Below are 26,951 nucleotides of genomic sequence, written 5' to 3'. Positions count from 1 at the left end.
AGATATATATATATTGCGCACACATATGTCAGCACTTATCGACCCTCCAGCAATCATTTGAACCTAAGTATGGCTGATTTAGTTCTGTGTGAAACTTCCATTGTGAGACGTCCATCATATTCAACAAGGACACCGAACAAACAGCAAGCATTCTGAATTGGGACATCAACATTATAAACAAAGCATTGATTTAAATGAAGTGAATACAACATGGTAAAATGTAAATGTATTTTGGAGGGGCGAAAAGACAGGAACAACTGCAAACAAAAACATAGTAACGTAACTTTAAAAAATGTTTTATTGAAATAGCCGATTATCCGTCTCACATTAGCATTTCCTCAAATATATACATGTGGATACTAAATATAAATTACACTCATATGATACAAAAACCGTCAACGAATACAACTGCACTATGAAGGCAATTAAATATAGCCATGTCATATTGAGGTCATAACATTTTCTATAGGAATGGATTTTTCTCATTTTGTGTCCGTTGTTCAAACTGGTTTGGATGAAAAGAAACATAATTGTTTTAATCTTTAAATAATTTTCTTTTACATAGCTGTCAAAAATGGACGTAATATGGTATACCGTTGTCTCTGTTCGTCTTAGTGCGTAATTTGAAAATTCGAGTTTCTTTTCTTATGTCTTTGCGAAATATTCACTTAATCTTAAGTGAATTAAGATAATGAAAAAATATAAAAAAAAATTTGACAACGCATATATTTTTCTTTCAAGAGTTATGTTACTTCAGTTGTAAAATTTGAAATGTTGTCAGTTGTAACAATATTCATGGCTACCATCTCATATTCATATTATATGTTCAACAATAACTTTATTCAAATTGCTAAACGGTAGTTGAAATGGTATATGCATTAAAACGTTTACATAACTGATGTAAATCATGCATCATTAAGTATTTGCATACATTGATTCCCCTTCCAGTTGTTCTTTGATACACTTGTAGCAATACTCATACTGGTCCTGTTACAAACGAAAGAATAACAAAAATGGAATTATATGTTACCATGGAACCGAAAGTAAAGATAAGAACTTTGAAACTTTATGGAGAATTTAATTAAGTGTTAATTTCGTTTCAATGTAATAGGTTCGGTAAACATGTATTTTTCTTTATAAATCTATTTTCCTCAATTAGTGTTACAGCTTTATATTTCAGTATTATTGATATAATTTTATAAGGATAGGTTTTGTTTTGTTATATGCTTGAATATGTAACGTATTTTTCTTTCCACTCTCGATGTGAAGGTAATTTAATTAAGGTTATTTCAGAAGCACATACCATAATCATAGGAAAATATTAATAATTAACCAATGTATTTTGTCACTGTTAACAGATGCTCTCCGAACTGCCACGAATCAAGTATCCAGAAACATAATTGATACCAAAATTTGATCCAGCGCCCCGCTATACAAAACAAAAAATTCTAGGCATCCATTTTGATCAAATTGAGCAGGTGTTAATATTTCATTGGATTAACCGCCAGGTGTAGGACAAAATGGCCAATGAGATAGTGCTTGAATTAACTTTTAAAAATCATTCCAGTGAAACAAGCTTTTCACAAAAGTTACAGTGATCTTGACCTGATGAGTCTAAAATGAAGAGATGTCTTACCCTTCCCGGTATTATGAAATGTAAGCGCATCATTCCATTCAAATAAGAAAAAACAAGCAACCATCTGGAAACTGTTTTTGCAAAAACATTTTAGAAACAGTGAACTCACTCTGACCATTGACTCTAATATCAATAGGCGTGTAACCCTTCCCTATATCTTCCATCTTAATTAGTTTCATCCAAATTAAGCTAGGGAAACTAAAGTTTTTGTCTAGAAATATTTTTGTTTAGGAAACTTCTATTTGTTAGTATCAGTGAGCTTTGAACTTTGTCTATAGGTGTCTTTCCCTTCCTACATCTTCTATCTAATTCAATCAAGCAAGAAAAACATCTGAAAAACATTTTCCATAAAGTTCTATTTTTAGTTACAGTGATCTTTTTAAATTTGACCTTGACTCCAATAAATTGATTGGCTTTTTTATTCGTTTCTTTGTCTGCTGTCTGTTTAAGTTTCATTTTAATAACGCAAGGAAAACTTTTGTTTATTTCCGTAAACTATTTGTTTCTGACAAAAGGACGAACAACGAGAAGACAATACCTCCCGGCATTTTTGGGAGCATAAAAATGTTAATTAACTTCATAATTGTGAGGTAAAAAGAAAAAACTAAAACTGGAATATTTATTATAAATGTACTGTCGTGTAATAAAGTTTTCAAACAACCCATTTTTGGACTGGTTTACGTCTTTGGTAGATACATTAAAAGTTGCCTATATCAGTTCGAAGATAAACTTACACAGTTCTTAAAGAATTCTGGACGTCTAGTTTGAATGTCTCTTACTACTTGAAAGACATCGACCTCTTCATCTATTTTCATGTTGTCCAAAATGAGACAAAGCGCAACAAACAACCCACTTTTGGTGCATCCATCTCTAAAAAGTTGCAGAAAAGGTATGACTGATTTTATTAGTAAAAAAAGGAATTCTCTGCATTAAGGCTATATATAATTCTACGCTGGTTTTTGCTGTTTCTACTGGTATGATAAATGTTGTGCTGTGTTTGTTTTCATGTTTAAATTACTTTTCGAAACGTGTACGTACAATACTACTGTACGTAATAAATGAAATATTATTGACTGTTGAATAAATAAGTTACAGAAGGCGATGGAATCCCCGAAATCCTTAAATAATATAGAAATTAAGAATATAATGCAATATACTCATATGTGTTCTATTTATTTTCTTACAGAAATACACTCCTCACTTACAATATATACACCGATGGTGTGAAGGGGAACGACTACTATTGTCACTTTACATGTTCAAAGTTTCCCACCACGAAATGGCTAATCGTTATAGAGTCGCTGTTTCCTGGCTTACTAGAGATATCAGAAATTGTCTTCAATTCCACAATGCTAGTATTCCTCATATGACATTACTATCGGTTCCGTATCCTTGACACTTTGTATATTGGTATCGTTTCATATGTGATGCTTGTTTAGCAGATGTTTTCTGCATCGACACACATGGTCTCTGTTTATGTTTTATTTGAAGTTTCTAGTTCAATTTTACTTTGATTTTAATTCAAAGATCGTGTGTTCCCGGTAAAACTTTCATTCAATGTTAAACAATATTATTGTGAAATTGGGTAAATTTTTATATTTTCAATTTGAGTACCTGCATACGACCGTAATTGGACATTTCTGTGAGTTCCAACAATTAAAGACACTTGTCAGAAGATCCAACATCAGTTTTGGTGATGGTAGTGTAGCACCTTGCCATTCACTTGTCGTAAATATATTTATTATTCTTTTTTCCTTTTGTTTCTGGAAGAAAGAATTTACCGATTATGATTTTATATGATTTTTTTTTACTATGATGTAGCTTTAATTTTCTACTTTTCGGGTCCTAGTGTGCATTTGTAAAAGTTCGACCATATAAGTTTAGAACCAATTATCAAAGTGAAAAGTATATAAAAAGTGTTATTACATTATACGAGTTTTATAAACAGGTGTGCACTCCTAACGCAAAACTTCTCTAGTTAGTTAACGAAGAAGAACGACTGAAATCGACACAAATCATTCTTTCTGTAAAGATTACAACTTGGTTGACCAATATAATGTATCTCTATCTGAACACACGATAAATATGTTTTCGCGGTAATATCACATCATAAGATACCAATAGGTCGTCTAAACTGGAAGTCATATTCTCTACAGTGTCATTTATTTACTAAGTCTACTTTCACATGACGTTTGATGCATGTATAGCATACCCTGACGACACATCAGGTTTCACTTCGTATATAGATCATTCGCTTCACTCGGATTTTTTTTTTCTCAAGTGCATCGACGGTAAACCATGTTTTTACTTATTCATGGAAAAAAGTATACAAATATGATTTATTTTATTATTGAAAACATTCATTCAACTGAAATCCCTTATCAAACCAATTTCAGGCTAATCAACGGAGCAATAAATATTTAAATAATGTAGCTGATTTTATGCTTTTTTGGTTTATTGTGCACATGATGCAGTGAAATAAAAGAAATATGCTTGTATTTTATCATTGAAAATGATTTCTGACCTGTCCAACATAATGTTATTTTGAGTGGAAGTCCAAATTTCCAATCTTTCAACCTTGTCAAACTATTATTGACAGTGAAATGGTTTGATTCCCATTTGATTATGATTATTACAGGCATTATAAAGCATTCCAGATGCAAAAGGGATTAGGTCTCATTTAATTCAGACAACAATAAAATGATAACAGACGGAATGAATTCCATTCTTAAACATCGTATACCGTGTTATTTGGCAGCATTCATTTAAATGTTTTGTTTTAAAACTTCAGTAAAAGTTTAAAAGGAATGCCTTAAATCAACGTCATTTGATCTCTGGTGGATAGTTGTCTCACTGGCCATCATAGCACATTTCCTTATTTTGACATCCAAAATATCGCTATTTAACGAATTTTTCCTTTGATCTTGCTGACTGATAGTTTCCGTTCTCAGCGGAGTCGAGTGATATGAAAACGGAGTCGAGTGATATGAAAATCATCGCTAGAAACTAAGGGAACACGTGCCGTGTCAAGGAAATTAACAACGTCTTCATAGGTTAAATAGCGATAAACAGATCATCATTGGTCATCTCAACTCGATTGCTTTTCTCACTTTCGCCGTACCGGCTCAAGCGAGAAAACCAATCTCGTTAAGATAACCAACGATAATCTATAAATATAAAGTCGTTCAACTCAAATAAACCGTTTAAATTTCAAAGTTACAGAATCAATATTGTTTACCTTATAATCCAAAGCAATTTTCATCTCATCCACATTATGCTCTTCTTCTAGAAGTATACTAAAGTCACCAATCGCTAGCATTTCCGATCTTCCTAACCACAACTTTGCGTTCTTATATAAATAAAAGTACACATTAAGATTCCAAGCAAAATCCAATATGAAAATATTGGTATAATGGCATACAAAAAGTTCTGACATAAACAGTGAAAACATCCGAAATTGCTGGACTTTAATTGCGTCCACAATAAGTTTTATACTCTGATTTACAAATGGAGAGACGATACACAGAGGGCACATCGGTCAACTAAAAACCGACAAACCGACATAAACAAACAAGAGTATATAAGTCAGTACGTCTAAAACTATTCATTGATAAACACCACCCCCAACACTCCGTCCTCCCCCACCGTCCAATACAAACGCGGGCAAAGTCAGCGCTCCGGAAGGGTAAGCACATCCTGTTCTAGATCTACTCAGGGGTACTCACATGGTTGCTCATAGCAAGATAAAATTAGTTGACAAGTCGTAGGCGGTGATGCCACAATCGAAGGTAGGAAAAATAGCATTATTCATTCGAAAGATGCAACAATGCTTGCTCATCTGTAATGCAGATGTTCCAAATAAATTTTTAAAAAAATATTTGATAAACTGTATAGTGTAGAATTCTGAATTTGGAGTTCAATTGGAAGAATGGGGTGTTATACTAGTGATCATCGAAAAATAAGAACTATTTAGTGAATGGACATCATACGTATATCTTAAAAGTTAATTGATATTGCAAATATATATTGACTCCATTTAATGTAATTCAGTTTATCGCTCAAATTTTTTAGCATCGTTATCAGATTGATATAGCTGGTAGATTTCACCTTTGCAAAATGGTCTTAGATCTTCTTCTTACTATCAGACTGTAAAAAGAATCATTGCATAAATATCAGAAAAGAGTTCATTATGCACTAGCTGTTGTGACGTTGCTGATATGGATTTTTGTGTAATATTGCGGTATCCAATATAAAGAAGAAAGATTGTCATCCTTTTCTTAATTTGATTACAAAAAAGAGAAAAGAGCAAACCATTTTCTTGTACTATGTCGTTCTTGATTGTCGTTGTAAATACTTAAGCGAGATAACCTGATGTATTGTTGATTTCATTTACTTTTAAAAAGCATTCAGCATTGTAACCTTTGCACAATTACCATGCATGCAATTTTAATCATATCATAGATATGTATAATATCGTTCAGTGAACATGAACGATTCATCAGTTGTTTGAAACTAAAAGTGACGTTTCATAATACGTATACATTGCCGAGCATAAAAAAGCATAAACACAATTACAAGGGTCAACATGCCTTAGGGAGCTGTTATATTAGTCAATGTAAGATAACTAATCTATAAACGAACTACTTCTTAAACAAAACAATGCATCTTTGGTGTTCAAAAGACATCTCAGGCATAGTGTTTTTTAACATGATGAAGGATAATTTAACATAGAAACCCTGAACCGATGTCCAAATTAGTTGTCGTGTCCTTTGTTCAAAATATGACAATGATCAATATAGATTTAAAAAGAAAGGATATGATAATACCGAGAAGAAAGAAGACGATTGTAACAACAATGTCTATGTGCTTTTTGGCAAAGTCATGAACAATGGATTTTGTTTTACAATTATAGTTATATTTATTATGTCTTGTTTAAATCTCAGACATTTATAATCACCGTACTTACAAAATAGACAGAATATTTGCAAAAGATGTCTGACAAAGCAAACGTTCAACGACAAGAGATGTAAAACAAACTTACTTTGTAAACTTGGTCCAATAACACAATGATTCTGGAATTATGGTCATATACCATTGTCCAGAAATCCACAACAGTGTCTTTCATAGGACATTGTGTTACGTAGAATCGGCTTTCCTCTCTGTATCCCTGAAAATGAATAAAAAGCATTAGACTTCAAAAGAACAATTGAAGGAATAACATCCAATTTTTCTTTAATTACAAGGAGAAAAGGGGTGCCCAAGCAAACAGAAAACGTTGAAATAAAATGTAGAAAGTCAAATCACAAAAATACTGAACTCCGAGGAAAATTCAAAACGGAAAGTCCCTAATCAAATGCCAAAATCAAAAGCACAAACACATCAAACGAATGGACAACAACTGTCATATCCCTGACTTGGTACAGGCATTTTCTTATGTAGAAAATGGTGGACTGAATCTGGTTTTATAGCGCTAAACCTCTCACTTGTACGACAGTCACATCAAATTCCACAGTAAGACACAGTAAGGCAATATAGCTACCGTGTTATTAGTTTTAGCAGCCTAATGTTTTAACCGACACAGTCAAAATAATTTAAACATTATGCATTACAACTAAAAAATAACATCATATATTTTGTTGAAAAGATCGGGTAAAGCCTAATGGACATAACAATCATTTTAAGTAATTAAAACTTGATATTTTAACTGGTTTTGCTTCGAAGTTGTCAATATTCTTTTCTTTTCAATACCTCTGTATTACTTACAGGTATAATAACTGCGTTTATGTAATCATTTCTTGTTTTTCCATATGACATAAGGTATGGTCGAAAATTGTCATCTACAAAATGTTGAGAAAGAAACTATTGATTAATGAACACCTGCTAATTGCTTAAAGTAATCAGTAGTCAAACTTAAATGGATCGAACCAACGACCTCTTGCACTCACAAGCCGATTCAAGACTTCTGAGGATATTGAAAGGGGTGAATCCAATATAGACAGATGTGTTGTGTACTCAAAACAATGAAGATCTAGAAAAAGTAAAATAAAATCCTAAAGAAAATGTTGGACTCATACTGTTATCTCAACATATTTCAGGGGAATTTGGATCGCTCAAATGACGATGCTACAATTGCGAAGAAAATACATTTTCTTGGCATTTGACCTCGCCTTTGTCAGTGAAATAATAAGTTTTTCCAAGCCTCGTTAATTTCTAAGTGGTATTCCAATCGTCGTTTCCAGAATCCCGTCCTCTTTTTCCCTGAGTTAGATCTTCCGAATTATACTTATCACAGGGTTGTACTTACGTGAGCAATACGACGGGTGCCACATGTGGAACAGGATCTGCTTACCCTTCCGGACCACATGAGATTACTCCCGGTTTTCGGCGGGGTTCGTGGTGCTCAGTATTTAGATTTCTATGTTGTGTTTTCGGTATAGTGTCACGTTTACACCTGAGTATTTGCATAATCGTAATTAACAAAATTTAGTTAACAATTTCATGTATAGATTTATATTTCCTAATGTATGATAAGGACGTACATACTTATACTAGTATACACGACCATTGTTTATTGACAGTGGGACATCACGAATGGAGGTGTACATTATTTTGTAATAAGCATTACAGAATATTTGAATAAAATCGAATGAAGCCAAAACATTATCTGTAACTCCTAATTGCATAATTTTGTAATATCTTAAGAAAAAGTCATAATTTTTTGGAAAAAATGTAAACATTTTGCTTATTTCAGTTGTATAATATATGCATTGTTAGGAATCCTTTAAGAATTGTATACGTAAAAATCTCGCATCTGTAAAAGTAACACATTCTAAAAATGTATCAACATGCTTGTTCTATAGTTTCAGCATTGCAGTGTATACGCCAAGTAATGACAATAGCTCAGGTGTTTCCCTCTGAGTTGTGAATTTCAAAAGCATATTACTTGTTCGATATCTTGTATCAAATATCTTGTTGTCATCTTGAAGATTATAAAAACATAATCAGACAAACTTCTAAGCTAACTATACGGTATGGGTTTTGCTTCTTATGCAGGTCGTACGATGACTAATAGTTGCATACAACAAGTCATTTGGATGATTGTTGTTTCAATGGCAATTATACCAGATCTTATTTTAAAATTCTTAATGGTAAGTATTATCACGGTGAGGTGGAAACTATATTCCAGGGTCTTTGTTTCCTATCATGACTTCTAAGATAGTGAGTTGCTTCTTACAAAATGTGAAAGGAATCTATTTCACCAAGGTTCCAAACGGTATAGATGAGGTCATCAATTCTATTCTTATAGGCGAAAACAACTTGTCGGTTGGAAGAAAAACCATCATATAGACAAAAGAAAGAGAAAACGCATGCACCACTGATATTAGAGTAAACAGCGGCATGAATTTATATAAGAAGGTGCAGTACTTTGAACTTGCTTTTCGTTACCGAGATCGTTTTTTGATACGATACATTTTTTTAGTCTTGCTTATACAAGGTGTTTTTATCTGTTTTACCGTTATTGCAATGTAAAGTGCTTTCCATGTGTTGTAAAATCCCTTTGAAGCATGACATCACAAAATCAATTATGCATATGCTCAAGAACTTATCCTGTTGCTTTTGTAAATGAATTCTTGGTCCAAATTCGGATTCTTGTCAATGCAACAAAAAAAAAATCATTTTGTACTTTTACCTAAGGTTTTGTTTCTGATTATTTTTAATCGTGTCACAGCAGATGTAATTGACTAGAATTTTGATAAAATGTTACATTAAATTTTGAAGCAAACTAAAGAAATAGGTTTGGAAAGGGCCCTTTCTGACCCCAGTTATTCAATCCATTATTTCAATATGAAAAATATTTCAAATTGATGCATACATGTGTAAAAAAGTGAAACAGAGCTATTTGTTGTCGATATTTTCCCATTCAGAGTTTTGCCAGTTACATCACATTAAGGTCTAAAATATAGAAATATTAAAAAAAAATAAAAATCTTCTGGATTTCAACCCCAATTATTTATTATTGGAAACAGAGAGCGCAAGGATCAACAACTAAATATTGAAATTAGATACATGTAGTGTTCGTTTGTTATTTCTTAAATAACGTTAAATTATATTTTTTGTCGACGCATGCGCTAAATATATATATTTCCTAAGACGCTAATGATTTTGAATTATCATTGACTTTTGTGAAAAACTGAGATTTATGCTCATAACGACGTCATAAAAAAAGCTAAGATACGACAATTGTCAAACAAAAATACCTGGTTCCTATCTTGTCATTGTTAAAACAATAATATATTGTGATTATTGCCATATTATCATATTTGAAAACTAAGCTTGAAATAGACGCCATATTAGGGCCTTTTTTAACATACTCTTGTCATCCTGAAAATCACGAAGAAATATAGTAAAAATAGTGTTGGTCCTATAAAAAAAAGAGATACGATACCATTGGGGCAATAAAAACAAACACTTTAAACCATCAACAAAAGAAAACACGATAAAACACAAACAACACATTACAGAAATAACTACAGAATGAGTAACATTACCCCCGACAAAAAATGGTGTGAACTCAGATGTTTAAATTCTGCATTTTTTATTTTGATGCACACAGTCAATCACTAAGAAAGATAATTTTATTTTTATGCAATATTTCCATTATCTTAAAGTTGATATTTTTTATTGTACTGTTACATGTGTTATTTGTACTGGGATTTGTAATGTTCAATCTTTAGTTTTTCTATCTAATTTTTTTTTTTTTTTTTTGACTTATTCGTCTTTTCGTTGTTTCGTTTTTATGATGCGTTTCCCTTAGTTTTAGTTTGTAACCCGGATTTGTTTTTATCTCTATCGATTTATGAGTTTTCGAACAGCGGTATACTACTGTTGCCTTTATTTAGTGATGGCGTTGTCAATTTGTCTTCGACGTTGAGTTTTGGATGCCCTTTGTTATCTTTCGCTTTTTTTTTTCTCTCTTTTGTACTTTGCAAATTTCAAAATCATATATTATTTTTAATACTTATATTGCCATAATGTGCAACAGAAGCGATACATACAAAGGTGGTATACACATGTCATTGAATGATAAGTATACAAATAAATTGTAACTTTGTCACTGTAAAAATACTCCTTTAAATTGAATAGTATTATGTCAAAAGATGACTAACTTGAGGCATATATTGTTAACAAGTATACCTAGAAAAAACGAAAGGAAATGTACTTACGTGGAAGGATATTCTTTACCAAATTTTTGGATATATTTTCTTTCAAGTTTGCAGCGGTAAATTTAGATGCAGGATACGATAGCCGCAGAGATTCTAGTGTCTTATTCAAAATACAGTTATATTGAATTAAACATCGAAATAAGACATCAATGATATAAAATTCTTGTAACCTAAAAAATTTATTGATTGATTGTTGTTTACTATACGTGTTACTTCAAAATAGCATTTGTTAACAATTAAAGAGTACTTACTAGTTAAACTTGATTGATCAAATATATTTATTTGGATTGAATATGGTTTTATGGCTAATTCGTCAAAACACTGATTGTTACCCACAACTCGTGTTTTACCAGCTTGCAGCAACTGCGTATTGAAATTGATCAGCATTCTTATTTTGTTGGATATTTTTGTTCAGAATACTAATCTACCTACATATTCATACCTGTTTATAACCTTTTTTATGGTTTTGCTGCCTCGTGTAAATGGAAATATTGAGGACCTAAATATGTGTTATCTTGCATATTATTAATGTACTTGCATTTTGTCTGTCGTTGATAGTTTGCAGTATATTTGTTTTTTTGTTTTATTTTATTGATATGTGTTAAAGATGGACTGATTGTTTCACGTTCTATAGAACTAGCTTTGCTTTCGGTACTGTCATTTATCCTTTGTTGAAAGTTTTACGATGTGTATGCATATTAGTTTTTTAACAGTCACCCATCATTTTCTTTGTTTAATGTTCAGAACTACTTTTACGAAAGTATTAAGTATTTTTCAAACGGATATCATATAAAGTGTACTAATGTATTTGTTTATCGTCTTACCTGAAACTCCCGTTTGTATACTTTCTGGTTTTTTGGTAATGTCTTACATTCCTGATCTTCTAAATATTTACAGAAATCATTCTTTGGAATTGTCGTTTCTGGTACTGTAAATAGTTCTAGTAGTGCTTCAAAAACTGTCTCATACTGTTCCTGCATAATTTTAATTACAAGAAATACAATTATTTTACGGATATGAATACTAGTATTCCCCAAAAAAGTTTAAACATCAATAATCTAGGGAAAAGCCCTAAGGTCATCTTTGGCTTTCAAATATTCGATGGGCGTTGAGCGTTCCAGAAGAAGGTAAATATCAAGAAAAGCGCTTCGGACGCATAAGTTTTATGAAGTTTTGTGTACATTTTTACAGCACTGGCATGGGTCGATAACGCTTCTAAAGGACAACCAGTCTCAGAGGGTATCATCTGTTCAGTAATTAGTACTTCTAATCGGACATGATTTATAGCAAACCTTACTTAAATTGCCCGTTTATAAATTTAGAAATTATAAAGAAACTAAAATTTCAACTCCCTCAGTCAAAGTTGACCTTAGATAAATTTGGCTAGTATTTAAGGTCCCTTTTGGTCATATAGCTCTTCAACTGTTTCGGTTCTTACACATCCTTGGCCTACACATATTTGGCTTTGGGCATTTCTGATGATGGTAAATCCAGAAAAGTGCTTCGGACGCATGCAAATTATAAATGTTGTTTTCATTTGTTATATGTAACCAACTGTTCAAATTTGGCATAGACACTCAAAATCGGTATCAATGCAAAAGTATTACATACATGTGTTTGAATCATATTCATTCTGTCTTTCCTCATCATCTGAACATACTCCATAATATCAACGTAACCAACTTTCTTGCCGTGCTGATATATTGCATCTATAGCAATAAATGTTCCTGTTCTTCCAAGTCCAGCGCTAAAAATTCATATATCGAATGACAATCAATACAAAACAATTAGTACCAGTGACATCGCAAATTGCAATCTATCATAATTACATTCATAGTTTAAAGTTTCCTCTACAAATATATTTAATTCATTTAGTAAAAGGGTGTTTATAGAAATACTGGTCTAGACAAATATACAAAAAAATACAATACTCAAATTGATACTTAATACTAGTTTAGAATCTTGAAAAAGGTTTTTGATCAAGTTTCTAAATAAATATGTATTGCTCAATTATGGTTTAATGTTATGGTTTTTTTATTAAATGTTCTAAGAGCTGAATCATAAAGATTAAAACATAATCACTTAATGTCATATTCATACCTGCAATGTACAACCATAGGTCCATTTGCATCACAGTGATCACGTTTCACTTTCCTGTAAAAATGAACCAACTTGATGCTGTCAGGAACACCGTGGTCTGGCCATTGGGTGAAATGATACTGGTGAACTTTTCTTTCTCTTTTGTTCTAAAATAACGGCTGATATTGTGACAAAACATAATATTTAAAGGAAAATATATACACATGAAGTCTAAGAAAGCAAGGAAAACTACATGATCATAGGGGAAAACGGAAAACGTTGAACAGAAAACTAAAGATTTAACAACAAGAAACACAGCAAAAGGGAGGTTAAGGCTCGGAGGGGACATTCAAATTGCGTGGTTGAGACAGCAATAAGACCAACAGCAAAGGAATAATATTTTTCGAACTAACGTTATAACTTATAAAAAGTTTATACCTGTATCAGAAATCAATCAAACATACAATGTCGTAAAATCAGTTTGCTATCCAGTTGTAAAAGGTAAAGATAAAACTAAAAATACATAAAATTCCAATTTGTTCTTTTTCACTATGGTGATAGTAAATGAATTTTAGTCTCGAAAGATCAGTTTGATCTTATCATTATCTGAAAAGTCTGTAAAATAATTTATTAAGTCATCAACAGTCTTTCGGTCTCTTTTTATATTTATCCACTGCGGTAGATTCAGTACTGTTTAGACACATTTCATGCCGTCAATTTAGTACTGTTCAGTAGTTGTTCAGACAATTCAGTATGTTGTTGGTGTGTGCAGGTAAATAACAACTTCTGGACAGTCTGAACACAGACTGAACAGATCTTGATTGACTGCAAGCGAATTGTCTGAACAGTACTGAATTCATCGCAGTGGATAAGTCTGAAAATTAACTGAAAGATTGCAAATGACATATCTAATTTATTGTTTAGTCTTTTAAAAGCTGCTCAGATCGCAATGACCTTTTTAGATCAAAATTGGTTTTATTTTTGACATTTATACCTATTGTGTCTGTTTGTTTTGTTCACGCATCGTTGTCAATATAATGGAATTCTTTGCGACTGCCATACAAGTGAGAGGTTTAGCTAGCTAAAAAACAGGTTTAATCCACCATTTTCTACATAAGGCAATGCCTGTGCCAAGTTCGGAATATGACAGTTGTTTTTCGTTCGTTTGATGTGTCTGAGTTTTTCATTTTGCCATTTGATAAGGGACTTTGCGTTTTGTATTTTTTCTTTGGAGTTCGGTATTTTTGTTATTTTGCTATTTATATAAGGAGTCAACTGATGATTTCAGTCAATTGAATTATTTTCATTTATCGTCCTACTGATTAGTGTTGCTGTTTAAAATTTCTATAATATGTTCTGTCAAAAATGCCAAAAATGGGTTATGTTCCGCCTTTTAGTTATAATTTTTGTAAATAAAGGTTTCTCAATTATGTTTTACAATTAATAGTCTAAAACGCAAACACGACGTAAAATCATCCATTAAGGGCAATCACTCCTAGATGGTTTAATCTAAAGGCACAATTTTGCCCCTGTCTGATTTTCTCTATTTATAAGGGTTTTAAGGTATAAGTCAATACTTGCATGACATCCCTTTTGTCTATTTTAGCAATAATGGCAATCTTGGTTTTACGGTGGTTTTATCTTACACACGTTTGGATGATTTCGACAAAGCTTGGTTGCAATTGACCTGTTAGTTTTATTGGATAAGATTTGTTTTAAAGTTAAAAGAGACGATAACGTACGACATACGGCAAACTATTAGACTAGCTCTCACTGGCCCTTCATGCATAGTGAGCTAAAAAGTGCAACTATGGAACACGGTTTAAGATGCCGCATTTTACCATTAAACAAATTGAGAAAAAAAAATGAAAAGGTATGAAAAATAATTTGAAAGTTTTTGTTTTAAGCAAACAACTTCAAAGTTTTTGTTTTCAAGCAAACAACTCCAAAGTAAAAGAAAAATAGTCATAATCACTAAAAAGCAAACTGACATTTCTTTAAACTTGGCGATTAGCAACTGTGGTTTCGAACAGCTGTTTTTTAATCAGTTAAAGGACACATATATAATTTGCTACTCTGCCGCACATTCCTTTTTTATATTTATAAGTTAGTTGTCTTCATTTATTCGTGTCATAAAGGATTGGATAAGAAAAACTGAGACTAAGTCAAACTTTGTAAATTGGGTATTCATTCTGTATGAATAAGAAGATGTTTTCTAGATTATTCCAGTTTAACATGTATTTTTATCAAATCCAACCACAAACATAATCATAAAATATGATATTTATTCACAAAATAAACTCGTTGAATATGTGATTTTGGTCTGCAAAAATAGAATATATTTGAAATAGATTTTATTGCAGGACACTAGTGGACCAAAATCGTACATTCTATGGTATTAGATTACGCAATTAAAACTATGGTACTACTTTTCAAAGAACTTAAAGCTTTATTATAAAAAAAAATAGGAAGATGGGATATGATTGCCAATGAGACATCTCTCCATCAGAGGCCAAACGATGTAGAAGTTAACAACTATAGGTAAACATACAGCTTCAACAAAGAGCAAAATCAATACCGCATAGTAAGCTATAGAAGGCTCCGAAATTACAAATGCAAAACAGTTCAAACGGGATAACTTACGGCCTGGTTTATGTACAAAAAAGACCAAATCAAATATGATATACAGCAATATACGGCAACAACTGAACTACAGCTCCTGACTTTAGACATGCACATGCATAATGTGTCAAAGTCAAACATGTTTGCTGGCGCAAAACCCTCCACTAACCCGAGACTGTGCTGTAACAGTACTGAAAACTATAAAAAGATTAGGTGTTCATTTTAAATTAAGTCGTCATTATTTACGAATTGCCTAAATTAAATAATTGAACTTTCATTCGTCGATAAAAAACTAACTGAAAATAATGATACGTTAACAATTTAAAGAAATGTGTGAAAAACGAGGGATAACAGAAAACATTTATGCGTGATTAATAAGCTAGACATACCATTTTATAATTTAAGGCTACAGTAGTTTACCGATGTAAAAATCTCGTAAGTCGATTAGGAAGAGTAAAAACAACGCAACAAACAATACCTCAAAAAGGAACGAGACCGAACAAAATGAATAACTGCCACTACTAGAGGGAGAATCTAGATATTGAAATCTTTACTAAAACTGAATGAATCAGTGCTTCAGAATGAGAAGTGTATAAAAGAATTAAGTTAACTTAAGTCATTTAAATTGTAAAAACTAATACTAATTCTCAGGAACCAAATACGTTTTAACTACATTTATTTTGCTTTTATTTGAATTCTTTAAATCTCTTCAACATAATAGTAAACAAAGGTAGCAGGATTATAATTTAATACGCCAGACGCGCGTTTCGTCTACATAAGACTCATCAGTGACGCTCAGATCAAAATAGTTATAAAGCCAAACAAGTACAACGTTGAAGAGCATTGAGGACCCAAAATTCCAAAAAGTTGTGCAAAATACGGCTAAGATAATCTATTCCTGGGATGAAAAAATCCTTAGTTTTCTGAAAAATTCAAAGTTTTGTAACAGGAAATTTATAAAAATTACCATATAGTTGATATTCATGTCAACACTGAAGTGCTGACTACTGGGATGGTGATACCCTCGGGGACGAAACGTCCACCAGCAGCGGCATTGACCCAGTGGTGTAAATAGTTATCAAAGGTAGCAGGATTATAGTTTAATATGCCAGACGCGACATAACGCAGTTGTAATAACGATTATTTCTGATTTTCTGTTTAACATCAATTCTCTTTTATCGTATTAATTTTAATTTACGAAAGTTGTGATCATTACCGTATCTATATTGTTGGAGATAGTTATCAGTCTGTATACATAAAGAGTGTGTTCTTTTTCTTTTGTCATTGTAAGTCGATAATTTTCTACTACCATTGGGTCATTAACTGCAACAGGCCAATATTGTATACATTTTTCCTGAAGAACATTCATGAACATTGGAAATGCATAACATTGTATAACTAAAAATAATAATTTCGAACCTCCACAAAATTCTTTCTTTTCCAGTTTTAATATGCAAAGTTAAGTTTCTCTTTCGTTTATTCTTCTCATTTGTTAAACTTCAGTTGTACTTCATTCAATAATATCAGAAGACAGTTTTTAAAGTAACTAACATTAACGATGATGATGATGATGATGATGATGATGATGATGATGATGATGATGATGATGATGATGATGATGATGATGATGATGATGATGATGATGATGATGATGACGATGATGAACTCTGCTTTGTACTAGAATGACATATACTGAGCCGGATGTTTAACGTGCAAGTCCACAAGGTAACAATTTCAAGGACGTTGTCTTATCTTACCCGGTCACATTATTTTGACTCCGAGCAGACCAGTCTTTGTTTTAACACTTTAATGTCACGTACATGGTGGAGAAGTAGCAAATATCAATTTTTAATTCTATGGTTTGACCCGGCTGGGAATTGGAACTACGACTCCCGACTCTCGGGGCGAGCAAGCTACCACAAGACAGCCGGTGCGGTATGTTCTGTATAGCAATGTATGATAGAATAGCTTTTCAAAAACACCTGTAAAGCCCAGTTTTCGATCGGATTGTTATGAAAATGCTTAATAATATTTAATGTGTTAAACTTTATTTAATTGATTTTATATGATTAATGTGATAATGCAATTTGATACCCTTCTTCCTTCTTTCAGCTGTGTGACCATAACAATTTTGCCAACGTTTTCCTGCCATATCATATGCCAGAAATCTCTGACGGTATTACTCTTTGGACCTTTAAGGTAAATTACGATTTATAAAAATAAAAATCTATTAACATTAGAGGCAAGTATGGAAAACGTTTTGGAAAAATGGCATCGCAAATTTATTTTAAATGCTGGTTTTGAAATCTAATGCTTACATTTTTTTGTAAATCCATTTTCTGATTTTCAGATAAAAATATAAAGCAATTGTTTGCATGATTTCAATAATAGAAACAACTTCGTTGTGACATGGAGATACCATGAAAACATAACAAATATATATATCTTGCACACTTGATCATACAATAAATGACCTGCACCATTATATAATTAGAACCTTATCATTTTGGACAATATCAAATCTCAAAACATGATTTTCTGTCATATAAAGTTTTGTATACCATTCCTTTTTTTTATCCTAAATCCATTATATCTGAAATGACACTTTAAAGAAAATTAATCAGACTAATCACCGGGTTTTTACTTACATGAGCAACATGACGGGTGCCACATATGGCGCAGGATCTGCTTACCCTTCCGGATTTCCTGAGATCACCCCCAGTTTTTTTGGTGGGGTTCGTGTTGTTCAGTCTTTAGGTTTCTATGTTGTGTTTTGTTTACTATTGTTTGTCTGTTGGTCATTTTCTTTTTTAGCCACGGCGTTGTCAGTTTATTTTCGACTTATGAGTTTAAATGTACCTTTGGTATCTTTCGCCTCTCTTTTATAACTATTTCAAGACAAAGAAATATATCTGGATTTGGAATGTTTGTTTTCGCTTGCAAATATATTTCAACACTTAAATATAAGATGTTTAACACAGTTACCCATCGACAAACACATAAGAAACTTAAACATCTAGAGGTCATCAACATCATTGAAAAGAGTTAGCTTTGTTTTAAACTATAAAAAGCATTAAATCAATGTAAAATCTCACAATATCAGATTGAAAAACAAGAGTATAATAATAACGTGCTCAGGACAATTTCCAACGGTTACATGTTTCTTTCTAAAGCTGTTATATAATATTATCGTTAACACTTTGTGTAAAATACAAGTTTTAAAAACATTTATCATTTGTAAACTAAATATTTACAAACCTTGGCTTGCTATATAGGCCTTTTCTTTGTCATAATTCTGAAAAACACATGCTCATAAGTATTAACAACAGTCTATGTAGTCTACAAAGCACAAGAACCAATGGCAATATATGTGATATGAATATCCATATTTAAAATTCCTTTAATTTTTAAAAGTTTAAATAAAAAAATATGACAGTTAATTTCCGTGATCATTAAAAAAAATATTAAATAATATAAAGATTAATAAATAAATAATTGATGACAATATTGCCTAGGTAAAGTTACTGTTGTGTCATAATTTCAAAGGAAGATAAGGAAGAAGAATTTAAAAACACATTAGAAAAACTGCATTTTAAGAAGGATTTGTTTTTCTTATAACAATATTGTAAAAGATCCTACATTTGCATTTAAAGATATTTGTACAAATGTATGTGTAAGTTTAAGATATATGCCGATATACATTGTACAATAGAAATATTTCATTTTCAAATCTTACGTCAATGTAACTAGCATTAATATAATCAGTCTTTGTGTTTCCTCTCAGCACAATACGTGAATGATCATCTACAAAAAAATATATGAAAATAAATTTTGTATTATCCCAAATAAATATATAACATGCTTACAAAATGTAGATGAACAAAGCAGGTAACACAATAAGATATGGTTGTATACATTCAATTTAATGTCAATTATGCTGTATTAGTTTTTTATCATTAAACCAAAATTACAGTGTTATGTTAACATTAATTGTGAATCCATGGAACATTTTGTGAATGTTGTCAGACTTGACAGATTAAAGCAGCGGAAAATGACAAAACAAGTTAAAAACTAAACACTTTAAGATTTGACCGACGTATGTCTCTTCTTTTTATCGGACACACTGTCTGAGGTGCACAGAAGGAATTTGATATTATCTGATTATAGCTAGAGTGGTTAAAAATTTCATTTATTTCAATTGCCAATTTGTCAGACCTCATAATTTTTAATTATTTCAACATACAAGGCCATGTTGTGAGGAAACGATTTTTAACTTTATTTTCTTCTTTTGAACCCTCAACGTGTGCACGGACAAGACCTTTAGGTAAAATCTAAAAAAAATTAAAATAAAACACATGTTACAATGAGAAATGTTTAAATTTTATAAATTTAATTAAAAATTTTAATATGACGACCTATATATCGTCAAACAGTATAATCACAGTATATCTACATTTAGCACAGACGCATAGATACACAAAATTGGCTGTTCCGCGTTACGCCCATCATATTTATACGACCAGGTAAACTCAATTTTTGACAGTAAATCCCACGTTTTACGTAGACCAAGCTTCGAATACAATACGGTTATCTCTATTCTGATGCAAAATAAACAAATTGGTCCATTTCAGTTATTACTTCGATTTAAATGTCATAAAACGAAAATCCCGAGAAATGCATGATGTTATCTGCTTTGGCAACTAAACATGGTGACGTCATACTTCCGGCTTCAAATGTAACCACTGGGCGTTTTTTAAGGCTTCTTGTACGCCTCAGAATGTAATAAAATAACACAAAAAGAACACATTTATGTAAAGAATGTGAGTTTTTTTAATTTATTATTGTATAATACTATATCATAATATTATAGAATGATTTTCATAACAGTGTGGACATCGACACCTGATATTTAAATGATATCGTTGGCTGTCGACAACAAAGACTTCACGCAATTACAGTATGTCAGGGGCCTCTCAATGGGGATATACATAATTACTATTCAACACATGACCATTCATAAAATAAATTTTTATGCCTGCAGAAATTTGTTTTGAATGTATTTATATACTCACATCAAAAAGTTTCTTTCGAAAGAATGAGTATATTCAGAGGTGATATCACCAAGTAATCGGGAGAAAAAAGTAAGAAAAATTCTGTCTGGCAATAAGTGAAAAATTAAGTAGTGTGTCAGTTATAGACAAGTAGTTCATAATGCATTGCAAATCATTCAATGGATTGGTAAATCACCAAAATATAAAAAAAATGCTTTATTTGTAAACAAACACTAATACATGCATTGACGGGGGCATAAGTATGCTAAATAATACATGTCCGTATAAGGAAATGTGCCCAACCTGTTAAAAGCAGCTGTTCCGTTGATATGAAAAAAAACGAATAGACGGATCACAGCGATTCAATTTAGAATTGTACTTCATTTTTTTTAATTTGTGTTTCAGTATCTATCTATGAATTAAATATGTTCACAATACCTTTTATACTACAATAACTAAACGAGTGCACCCAGTTTAAAGGTTAATATTACGCTGTTACTGTTATGTTGACATAATAACCTGTACATGATCTGGTATTACAGTTGACCAGTTTAGTCTTGTGCACATGATTTATTATTCCAAAACAGATGTATTGTGAACCTATCATTAAATTCATGGATATATATTAAAACACAGAAACCGAAAAGGAAGTGAGTACAATTTTAAATTGTAAGAGGCGACCATTCCTGATTCAGTTAAAATAAGGGAGGGAGTGGCTATGCAAGAGGCTTTTGAAATCAACATGAATAAAATTGCAAATAAACGTTAATGCAGAATTGACTCAAATATGCATCCTCAAATAACAAAAAAACAAATAGTTGAGTAAGACCAAATTCATTGAAATTACCTGCTTAATTTGTAATAAAAGAATATAGATCCCGTAACTTTTGTTAAACGTGTTCAGGTATAACAAAATCTATTAAATATCAATGTTTTCACAAAAGCTACTCCGACTCCAATCAACGTAAATTTTGAACACAAGACCGAATTCATATGCTTCTTGATATTTTCACGTTAGGTTTTTTAGAATAATATTTTTAAAATGTTCACGAAAATCTGATCGTTGGAGCCTTCAATGGGACTTCAAATTTGTTCCGTACAAAACAATATCAGCCCAGGGACTAAAATGATTTTTTATGAAGGTCCGGAGTTTTTATTACCAACAAAAATAATCTAAGTATGAAAGTTGATCGTAGGTTACTCTACACCAAATCGTACGAATAAATGTTTTCTTATTTTTTTTAAGGAGCGACAGAACGTTTGTGGAAGAAAAAACATAACTTTTTTTTTCTCGATTTCTTGGTGATATCACCTCTGAATACACTCATTCTGTCAAAAGAAACTTTTTGTTGGGAGTATATAAATGTATACAAAACAAATTCCTAAAAACTTTCATGCAAAAACTTTTATGAATAGACATGTGTAAAGAAAGTAATTATGTTTATCCCCAGTGAGAGGCCCCTGACATACTGTAATTGCGTGAAGTCGACAGCCAGTGATACACACGTTAACATTTAATTACCATGTGTCCATGTCCATGCTGTAATGAAATTCATTCTAATATGTGGGGTAAAACGGAACAGCCAAAACAGCATCGTGTGTATAGGGCTTCCACGGTTGACAAAATAACAGAATTTGTCCTATTAGAATTGAAATAATTCTTGGCAGCCGTAGGTTTGTTTTCATTTAAGCATGGGTTTGGGCATTTAAATTCATATTTTACCCCTCGCTATCGCTCCGGATAAAATAATCGAATATAAATGCCTAACCCATGCATGGTTAAATGAAAAAAAATTTACGGCTGCAATGAATTATTTCTTAAATGTTACTGAAATAAGGAGTGTTATAAATGACTACTACTAGTACTTAAATGTTGTATTTAAAAAAAATGGAGAAGATAACAAGAGCCCATAAAAAATCACATGTCGAAGAAAAACAGACAAAACAAAACAAAGCACAGAAGGAATAAATTACGGTATACAAATCTTTACAATGAAAACGTAAGGTTGAGGGACAAGAACCTAACTAAACTAGAGGGTGAAAAGATTCCAAATCACTAGTGATACCTACGCATCATACCGGTTTGGTATAAGTCTCTTGATTATCACACACTTAAAAAATGAAAACAACATGTTAAAATAATTTCATGCGTCCGAAGCGCTTCTCTGGATTTACCTTTATCAGGAACGCTCAAAGCCGAATATTTGAAAGCCGAGAATGTATAAGAACCGAACGAGTTGAAAAGCTATATGACATAAAAACACCTAAGTCACAGTAAGACCATCAACACGGAGTAAAAACAAAATCACTGCACTACAAGTTAAAGACTGCCCCTAGCACCGTTTTGAGCGGAATTCTTTGCAAAATGATTGGTATAGACTTTGTAAGATGTAACACCACCAAATCGGGCCCGGTCAAAAAGGAACATACTGGAAAGTGGTACATATTTAATACAAAATAGTTCTTACGCATAGGTGTAAAAATCAAACAATGTAGAATATATTTTGATAATTAAGGTATCAAATGAAAGGTGAAAGACTGGTGTGATCTTTGTAGAACACATATTGACTAATAATTTTGAATAATACATAAATGTATGAATGAATTCTAAAATTGAGGGCAAATAATGCCTGTTTCTCAGATATGAAGTACCTGGTTTGGTGTATCCAAGGTTCCGGTAACCAATACGGTTTGATATATTAATAACGGCCTGTTATTGTCTATTTTAAGATTATAGCACTCTACATTTAGTAAAAACAAAATCACGCATTTTAACACATCTATCATGCGTAAATCGGCTTTCATATATTAGGAAAACATAAAGAAGTAAAAGAGTCAGTAGACTTGATTGTAAAAATCCATTACCTGTTACGTATTACTTAATTACATATTGATAATCCAAAGGGTTTTTTGTTTTACAATAAAAGTACTGTATTGTATTTCCTATCAACTTCAAAACCTTTTTGTTGGCGTCTTTTTTAGACTCAACTGTATCTTTGTTTAAATTGTTCAATTTACTTTTGTTGTATATCTATGATATGTGTTACAACAATTTTGGCAGCTGGATCCCATTATTGTCAAGTTTACCAATTATGTCTGTTTTGGTTGATATAATAGAGCGTATGGTTTTGTCATGTTTCATGGACTTTCCCCGTTTTGAATTTGGAGTTTGGTAATTTTGTTAATACATCTTAAAGTTGTTACTCTGCAAACTACACACATTCATATCCCTTTGTGTCCCGTTTAATCCATATATATTTACTGACAATTAACCATATCGGGTGTTTTCCGATACCTACTGCTATTAGTCGTGTCTCCATTTGCATCGAGCCAGTTTTACAAATATGTAAGACTGGTAACAAAATTCAAATTCCTTGGTAAAATTTTTTGGAAAACGTTATCGCTTATTGTTTAAATCATAAGAACATTTTATTTGCTGGGAAATTCGTTAAAAGCTAATAGAATGAAGAAAACTTAAAAATTGATTCGGCTGTATTCATAATTATCTATGTCAGGTGCCTTACTACACGGGTTGTTGTTTTGTTGTTATCTTAAAAATCATATAACATGCTCTACCTCATATTCTTTCTTGAAACCTTCATCTATTAGTTTTTCATTAATAACCTCCTTTAAACTTCCAATTTGTATCTTGTAGAAAAAATGGTCAGTTGGTACATTATTGTACACAGTATCATTGCTTTCAAATGGTAGCTCAGTTTCATTTGTGTCTTCAAGGTAAACAATTACTTCCCCTGAATCCAATGCAATTGCTGAATTAACTTGTTCGTTTCCATCATTGTTTTTTCTTTTCTTTTCTATGAATAACATTTGAACATTTACATGACTGTAATTACGATATTTTTCAATTAAATATTGACTTATTTTTATTTTCAGTAAATTAACAAAGAAAGGTAAAAGAGGGACGAAAGATACCAGAGGGATAGTCAAACTCATAGATCGAAAACAAACTGACAACGCCATGACCAAAAATAAAAAGACAAACAGACAAATAATAGTACAGATGACACCAACATAGAAAACTAAAGACTAAGCAACACGAACCCCACCAAAAACTGGGGGTGATCTCAGGTGCTCCGGAAGGGTAGGCAGATCCTGCTCCACATGTGGCACCCGTCGTGTTGCTTATGTTATTACAAATCCGGTTAATAGTCTAATTCGGTTAGTCACATTCGTTACTTTCGTAATTTAGATACCATTTTCATGCGTTAACTCGAATGTATTGAATAGGAAAATAAAATTATGACACAGAGAAATATTTAGCCTGTGTAACATGTGCTATGCAACTGAAGAGCGGGGTCATAACAACTACCTGGTAATGAGTGGTGCCAATCATGATGCAACTCTCAATGATTTTTTTAATTATCAATAGTGATTTCGACTAAACTGACCTAATCGCAAACAATTATTGACACCCCATTATATCTATTTGCAAATTCAAGAGGTTTTCTAGGTTCAATTTTGTGGGTTTGCCATAAAGCTCGTTGTTGAATGTAAAGCTTCATATAAGGTTTTTCAAGGGCAAACCTTCATTCAAAGTTAAACAAGAAGTTGAACAAAGAACATGCAAAGTAAGTCCCCGCTCGTAATAAGATACTACTGAAAATTCAATGCTCGGTGAAACTATAAACGATAGAGATAATGCCAAACAGTAAACAAATCAAAGATATTAGGCTTATAATTTTGTACGCCAGACGCGGTTTCTGTCTACAAAAGACTCATACGTGACGCCCGAATCCATACAGCTAAAAGACTAAATAAAGAACGAAGTTAAAGAGCATTGAGGACCCAAAGTTCCGAAAGATTTTTCCAAATAGAGGTAAGATAATCTAGTCCTGGGGAAGTGACCGTCCGACTAATTTGAAAATAGCATAAACGCTACAACATAACAATTAAAAATAAATTACCAAATATCAAAACATTCCTTAATACAGACACACTGTAATGCGCAACGGAAAACAATCTATACCCAGTTAGTAATAAAGGTTCAGGGTATCGTCACACAGAAAGTGACTGTCTGGCAGGACTCTAAATCGCGTACAATTAGTTCTTAATTTGGAATAATTTGATACGAAAATTTTGATTGGATGCATGGATAAGATTATCGCAGTTACTGTATATCACCTACTCTTTGTGTTGGTATATAATTAATAAATCATAGATATCACTTAGTAATTTGCGTAAAAAGAAAATGATTTTGTAATAAATAACTGAAATTGTAACTTAAACTCACTAAAGGTAGTCTTTTGAATTGATTTGGATTTTTCTGAATATTTATCTTTTGTTGATATTGAGTTGCGTCTGCAAATACAAAATTACACATAACATTTAAGAAGTACACTTGTTCTTTCATACAAGGTTTAGTATTTGGAAGTTCTGAATATGATCAAGGTCCCAACTTGTCTCAGTGTACTGATAACTCAAAAAAACCAAATCAACGCTATTTGTTGACACACAATTAAACCTGAAGTATAAGTATAATCATTTAGTATAGAATACTGTTATTATTATAATTATTGTTATCATGTGAATTCTGCCAAATATTCAGAAAATATAGCAATTGAAAGGCAGTTTTTTCCCCTTAATTGGCTGTCAATAGCTTAATCATATATTTACTGTGTCACATAAACCAACGAGTGCATGTCTTCTCTCCTTGACATATGAAAATATGTTGATGTATTTTGATGTGGTCCTTTTCTCTCTTGCCAACAGACGTGTACAAAAGCGAAGTATTTCAAATGAGGAATATAATAAAAATATTTAGAAAAACACAACTGTTAACAACCAACCAGCACAAGAAAGACTAATATATATGTATTTTTTCGTTTGGGCTTGTATTAAGTTTGCCTTCTGGTTTATATGATCCGTTCATCCTATTTCGACTCTTCATAATTCAAGAGTCTATCCTAAATTGAGGTAAATTATATGGCCTTCCAAATATTGTTTCGATTCCTAACATCACTGAAGAGACAATAATTGTCGAAATCCGGATATGGTGTACTAATTTTTGCACCTTTTGGTTGCGGTATACCATCTTTTCTACAAGTTTATTGTTTTCTGCTTGGTATTAAATTAATAGTTAAGATCCATTTTGATACATCTGGTGATCCGTTTATTTGGCAATCGCCAATGGCAATCAGCAGGCTTTAAGAACATCAGTTGTTCGACCTGCTAGTCAAATGCATTTTGTTAAAATATACTTTTTCACTCTTTTGTCCTTTTTAAAAATGTTGTTTGTACTGTATTCAGACCCCTCTACCAAGAAATTTGTTTTGCATGCACACGTATAAAAATTGCGGTTTTTAACCAACGCAATCATAG

General features: G+C 32.0%; 1 protein-coding gene across 1 annotated transcript; it reads right to left on the bottom strand.

The window, feature by feature from the left end:
• Positions 1-280: 280 nt before the first annotated feature.
• Positions 281-19,478, bottom strand: LOC127738138 (receptor-type tyrosine-protein phosphatase alpha-like). The gene is made up of 14 exons (XM_052249274.1): positions 19,457-19,478; positions 19,298-19,365; positions 18,820-18,856; positions 17,656-17,753; positions 16,778-16,915; positions 12,961-13,106; positions 12,472-12,607; positions 11,685-11,834; positions 7,400-7,495; positions 6,678-6,803; positions 4,875-4,985; positions 3,251-3,399; positions 2,371-2,506; positions 281-987 (listed from the first exon to the last, which is right to left on the bottom strand). The coding sequence occupies exons 1-14, from the start codon at positions 19,476-19,478 to the stop codon at positions 916-918; spliced, it is 1,485 nt and encodes a 494-aa protein (XP_052105234.1). The 3' UTR covers positions 281-915.
• Positions 19,479-26,951: the final 7,473 nt, after the last annotated feature.

Source organism: Mytilus californianus, unplaced genomic scaffold, assembly GCF_021869535.1.
Source record: "Mytilus californianus isolate M0D057914Y unplaced genomic scaffold, xbMytCali1.0.p SCAF_1, whole genome shotgun sequence".
In the NCBI taxonomy this organism is placed as follows: domain Eukaryota; kingdom Metazoa; phylum Mollusca; class Bivalvia; order Mytilida; family Mytilidae; genus Mytilus; species Mytilus californianus.
This window is presented reverse-complemented; position numbering and strand designations above follow the sequence as displayed.

Coding starts and splice junctions, on each gene's coding strand:
- LOC127738138 (XM_052249274.1), bottom strand. CDS start 19,478: ATGTATACAACCATATCTTATT. Junction 12,608..12,960: donor CCTATGGTTGTACATTGCAG/GTATGAATATGA, acceptor ATGAATTTTTAG/CGCTGGACTTGGAAGAACAG. Junction 6,804..7,399: donor TAAACGCAGTTATTATACCT/GTAAGTAATACA, acceptor ATTCATTTTCAG/GGATACAGAGAGGAAAGCCG.